The 6,087-nt window shown below is 43.7% G+C and overlaps 1 protein-coding gene and 1 pseudogene across 2 annotated transcripts in view; one reads left to right on the forward strand and one right to left on the reverse strand.

Moving 5' to 3' along the window:
* The window catches only part of LOC108756240 (GTPase-activating Rap/Ran-GAP domain-like protein 3), a 30,719-nt gene extending 26,918 nt beyond the window's left edge, over positions 1-3,801 (reverse strand). The window contains exons 1-2 of one of the 2 annotated variants that reach the window (XM_018499880.1): positions 3,755-3,801; positions 480-1,761 (exon numbers count right to left, since the gene is read on the reverse strand). In XM_018499880.1, coding sequence (XP_018355382.1) covers positions 480-685 — 206 coding nt within the window. In that variant the 5' untranslated portion in view covers positions 686-1,761; positions 3,755-3,801. Of the gene's footprint in view, positions 1-479; positions 1,777-3,754 lie in introns of both variants that reach the window. The other variant, XM_018499879.1, reaches the window with a different exon arrangement.
* Positions 1-6,087, forward strand: part of LOC108756243 — a 60,707-nt pseudogene that overhangs the window by 30,315 nt on the left and 24,305 nt on the right.

The following is a 6,087-nucleotide window of genomic DNA, read 5'->3' on the forward strand; positions in this document are numbered from 1 at the left end:
TAATTACGTGCATTATTATTACTGATATTAATTTATAAAAGCAGCAAAACTCTACAGACAAAAATAAATAATTTCATTTGTGATATTCGCATTAGATGTAGTTAAAGAATACTCGATACAGTTAAAGAATGTGCCTAAATACGCAGGAAAAGTTCGCTATACAGTTCAATGTAGTATCTAAAAATTTAGCTACAGATACAGACTTGAAAACAATTTCGTTAGAATCATCGGAAATAGGCATGTGGGACGCTATATAATTGATTTCTAAATTATAAAAATTTTTTGCACCATTGTGTCATCAACGTTCAAGTGTTCTTACATTATTTTGATAGTGGTGTCTAACGAGTTATTTTTAATAATCTAACAAAATTATTTTCAAAATCTGTACCTAACTGTATCTACTAAATTTTTAGGTACTTCGGCAAAACAGTCTCCTTTCCTATGTACCTAAGAAAATTGATAAACGAACTTTCGCTTACCTCGTAGTCCATGGCAGCACCTTGTTGCCCTCCAAGCTGATACTCCGCAGCTCGTACTTGGTCCGGTATCGCATTGGTGAAGCTGGCACCGCGTTTGTATGAGCGACGTTCTTCATGCTCTTCGTAGTGGGCCCGGATAACGCGTGCCTTCGCGTCGACGTGCCCTCCCTCATCGATTGATTGATCGTCCGTCGTAGAGAACTCATTTTCGATATCACTCGGCCGCGCGAAACGTTGTTCACGATCCAATTACGCGACCATTCCCCATTGTTTTTTAATCGTCGGTTTTTCAATCGACGAAAACCGAATCGGAGCGACGTCCTACGCTTTCGGTTAAACCGTATCACGTATCCTCGTGATTTTCTCGCGTTCGCGATTAGCAGAAATTCTCCACTGAACAGTCGCGCGTCCCTTTCACAACGGGAAGGCTCTCCATTCAACTGACGTAATCTCCTCCCACGAGGAAATTTATCCTCGCTAAATCCGGTTCCTCGTGGCGAGGATCTTCGACGACGTCGCTCAGCGAAGGCGGCAGCATCCCAGTTCGAGTTTCTCCGACAAACATTTATGGGATAAGCACGGATCTCTCTCAATTACACGCGGGACTCCGAAACTTTTCATTTAGAGGGACTATCCACGCGTAAACGGACGGCTCCTTCTTCGTTTCTCGCGGCGAGGAAGTGGCGGAGCTTCGTTTCTCTCTCGTCTCGAAAGAGATTAGCTCGTTAATCGAATTCTCTCCGTCCGTCACGGGGAAGGATATCGTTCGTCTCGGCCAGCCGTATCCCCCCGTCGTACTCGCGTTCGATCTCTTCACGGTGTCTCGTTAGGAGCAGCGCCATCGCCACGGCGGAATTCTTCCGATGCGACCGTTCCGGTATCCTCGTCGGATCCACTTTCCGCGCTCTCTCGACTGATCGCAGGTGCACGACGAGAGAGAGAGAGCTTATCCCGTACGACCGTAACTGGCCGCGCCGCTTTTCAACCCCACCATCCACCGGCGTCGTTCGCCACCATAACTCGCGTCGTCCGTTGCCGCTCGTCCTTTGCTCACCATCTAGCCCCACTATCCGTTTCTCGGCACCCCACGTAGACCCCCACGTGTCGTCATCCCTTGCCCGTAGACGCTCCTCTCCTCCCTTCGCCTCTTCTCACCGGTAGCGCGGTATCCTCTATTCGCGGCTATTAAACTATCGCTCGCGCCTCGCCGAGTCAATTAACCGCCGTCACACGACGGAGTGGATGCTGCGAACGCTGTCACTCCGTATTGCGATTATTGTCACTGAAATGAGATGATCTTCCGCTGCGTCTTCTCGCTCTCGCGTCTCCCTTTTAAAAGCGAATGTCGGTATCTAACGATAAAGATCGTACTGTTGAAATTATTAGATTCGCCACAACCTCTTCGTCGCCACCGCGCTCTTTTCCCTCACGGTAGATAATAATACAGAATAAAAGACAGATGGCCACCTTATTATTGGATCTAAAAGAAAATCTGCCTGGTATCAGGCACTTCCGAGTATATTCGTTGATATATACCAGCGTTACGTTCACGTTTCCATTGACATTATTGGTGGTCGAGAAGGGAATTTTTACGTTATATTTCGTATTAACATTGGATGCATTCTGCCAAAATTATTTGGACCAAAAGAAGATTCTCACTGCGTTTTTTTCCCCTTCACTTACGTGAATAAATATCAATTTTAAATAAGAGAAAATTCTCTGCTACGACAGAGGGGAAGTTGAGATTAACAGGTTTAATCTCACAAATTCTCGCAAAGTTATTCTCGGTCCGCAGTTCGTTTGAAGCCAGTGTCGTACTCGCATAAACAGCGCGACGCGAGCCGTGAGCGTAAACTTTGGAAATTTATTCGCGAGATCTTTCGTGTGTTTCGAGCGTTCAGCACGTAGTGTCTGTGCGTCGCGAAGTTACCCGTGCGTGAACGATTGCCTACCCTTTAAACGAGGTAATCGTGCACCAGCCCTTACAGCGCGTCAGTTATGCACGAGCTCACGCACCTGGGGATCTTCTCGCGAGAGTCACAAGTTTGTGCCAAGAAACGATTTTCTTTTTTCTTTTTTTCTTTTTATTATTCTTCACTATTTATTCTCCCGTGAATGTGGAATAATACGTTTAATTAAAGCCCCGCAGAAATACCGGGATATCTCGGGACGATAATTGGAATTGCGAAATTTATTAGAATAAATTAGATGATTGATGAACGATTGATAGGCAATTGATACGTCAGATTCGGAGATTGATTCGTTTCTCGGTGAAGACTTCCAAATTGACTTCCATTACGTCGATCTCGCTACGACCTCGCAACACTCTGATGATGAACGTCTTGCTAATTAAAACACTGCGTGTTGACTGTCTAAATGAATTTTAATTGGCGTTACGCAAAAATAGAATTGATTTCTCTGTGATCGTCGACTTCACAATTGACGGCGGCAATTAATTCGAAACTTTCCATTTAAATATGCAAAATGTCATGAAGTTTAATTAATATTAAAATTTTTACGCACTACAGCACGGGACATTTGTAGACCGTTCGTGTTAAGCTGCTATTGATCGTTAAACTTAGTTTTTGCACGCCTCACGTGTACACGTTATAAAGATAATCGTTAGCTGTGCGGCCTGATTGCAATCCGCATTTTGCTCCAGCTTAATACGAAGGTAATTCTGTAGGAATACAAGGTCCAATGAACATTTTCATTCTGTCAAATCTGAAAATATTGGTTTGGACTACTCGTCAAAAAAATTTGCTTAACGCGCTTTGTGGGTAATTATAGTCATTAATCACGGGATAACTTTGAATGCAATTACTCGTCGCTGTGAAACTCGGTGTGTTGCAAGCGAGTTTCCTTGTATGGAATATACCTCGTATAACTTGTAATTAACATGCATGCGCTTTGAGCATCTATTCTACATCCTTTTAAATAGTTCAGACGCGGCACCGGTGTCGCGCGACGGTAAAATATCTCGCAAACGAGCGCGTACACCTTGAATAAATTACAATAACTAGTTTGCGACGCGGCGAGAAGAGGCCATTGTGTCCAATTATTTTAACAATAATTCGGATACAACCGGGCTGACAGATAGAAATGCGCGCTCATGCGATTTGTATACGCGCGCTACACGCTTTCGCAACGTGTTTGAATTTTCGATCAATTAAACAGCGTTTGAAATCGGGCTGATGATATACGAGGATTAATACGAGGACTAATTCGTGAAGGTATGACGTTTAACGCGTGTCCCGATCGCGATTCTCGCTTACCTTTAAAGCGGCACGTGTCCCACGGATACGTTGGTGTCGCGCCAACCTCTTCCGGAATCATTTGATTATCGATGTATTTATATATATATATATATATATTACATGTATGCGACACCGCGACTTCCCGCGACTTTCCGCGACGCCACCGCTGATGGTGGTCCTCGGTGGTGTCTCGAGTGAGGCTCGTCGCGCCGGATCCTCTCGAGGAGGAAAAACGCGCGCCCCCGCGGATCGGGAGCAAGCTCGGGAACGACCGTGGAAGACTGCTCGATTCACGGCCAAGATAATCCCGCGAAGGGTACACGGGGGGGCGAGCGCGAGAAAAACGCATGCGTCGATCCGCCCCGCATGGTCGAAGAAGGAAAGTACGTACGTACGTACTCGGTACTCGGACAAGCGAACTTGTTTTCGGAAAAACAAGAGCATATATCGTCGCGAGCCAGTGCGAGAGACCAGGCTGGGTGGAGGCCAGCGCGTCTCGTTCGCGTCTTTTTCCACTGGGGGATCGATCAAGCGGGACATCACGAAGCAATTATAAAGATTCCCTCATGTGATCTATCTCCCCTCCTCTTCCCCCTTCTCTCCCTCTCTCTCTCTCTCTCTCTCCCTCGGCTATTCTCTCTTTGTCATCTTCTTTCAATGTGATCCCCCCAGGATCATTCGCCGCGATCGCTCGAGGCTGCAGCTGTCGATCTTGATGAATCAGCCGCGACCTTCTTTACGGAATTCTTTCCTCAGTCTATAATTAATTTAGACGTCTCCCCCGATTGTTCCAGTCGAGCAATCGAGCGACGAGCTCTTCAGAGCGGTGCATTCTGATTATCGTGAAAGATTCTTCGCCTCTCTCGTATTGACGTCTCTTCTCCTCTTCCGCATGATATTCCTTACCTTTTACTTATCTCGGGCTATTCCCTTTTCTCCGAGATGAAACGATGAATAGTACTGCGGGAATTTTACATGAGCGTAGGTGTATTTTAGAAATGTATCGAATAAGCACAATTTTTCATGTATCGAGTACATCCAATTTTAATTAAAAGCTACACACTTCCTGTTTTTTTATATTACAATTTTGTATTTTACGTACATTCATTGAAATTGAAATTTAGATCACTCTATGTGATTTTCCGCACGATCTAGCCGTGTGAGTTTATTTAATATTGCTTAAGTAAAATTATAATGCATATATCGCCGAAGAAAGTGTTCTTCTGAAATTGGAACAATAATCCCTTTCGCAAACAAGAGAGACGCTCTGTACACTGGAATTCTCTGGTAAAGTAAAAAGTGACGCTGAGTTTATTCGGCAATAAAAGAATGTACAAACCTTTTTGTTTTTTTTTTGTTTTAGTAATCAATTTTATTAATAGCCATGCTCTCCGAACTCGCTCAAAGATCGTATTACATTTTCCATTTGTTCGCGCGGGCCTGATTGAACTTGCACTATTTTATCATAACTTCGACAAAACACGTCGAGCCCTGTAAATTAATCTCCCACAGAGTAATATGAAGCGACGAGGGTTACATACAAACAAACGCGATTCGTGGACTGTCAGTATTTATTAGGAATTATAATTTAGGAGTTTAGTTCGAACTTGTATATCCTCCGCTTATCGATCAGTGACAACGAAATGTATCATCGTCCTTCGCCAGGGAATTCCGTCTGTTCTGCTTTAATCTGATTCCGTTTCATTACGTTCCAGTTCTAGTAGCACTCATTACACTCGTACTTCCACGAACTTTCGGCTGAAATATTACACGGGCGTATTCGCGTCGAGGAAACGATTGGACGTGATCCATTACAAAATTCAGATATAAAAATATATATAGATAAGAGGCATCTATATAGGTGGGTTATCAGTTACGTTAATTTCTAACAATATAGCGCGCTATTCCACTCCGATAAAAGCTTTCAACGCGTCGCTTTAACACTCCCCATTTCACGTTAACCGTATTTCCGTAAGTTAAATACAAGCGTTTCATTAATTTCTCTTATCTCAGACGTCCTTCCTCCTTTCTTCTCGACATCGAATCCTGCTCGCGACAGCGATTCTTTGTTAGAGGACATCCTGAAAACTCGATGTAACCGAAGAGACGTCTCGAGATAAAAACTTGCGACGTTGATAACACTTGTTACATGTAATTTCTCGATATGATTTATTACTCCATTATCCGCGCTTAATATTCTTTTCATGCGCACTTTATGTTTTATTCAACGTTCTACATGTGCGCTTAACGCCGGTCCCGGTATTCCTTTCGACGTTCAAAATATGCAAACTTTATTATCGATTTTGATTTACAGTTACATATATATATATATATATATATATATATATGTA

The sequence above is a fragment of the Trachymyrmex septentrionalis genome, unplaced genomic scaffold (genome assembly GCF_001594115.1).
Source record: "Trachymyrmex septentrionalis isolate Tsep2-gDNA-1 unplaced genomic scaffold, Tsep1.0 scaffold97, whole genome shotgun sequence".
NCBI classification, from domain to species: domain Eukaryota; kingdom Metazoa; phylum Arthropoda; class Insecta; order Hymenoptera; family Formicidae; genus Trachymyrmex; species Trachymyrmex septentrionalis.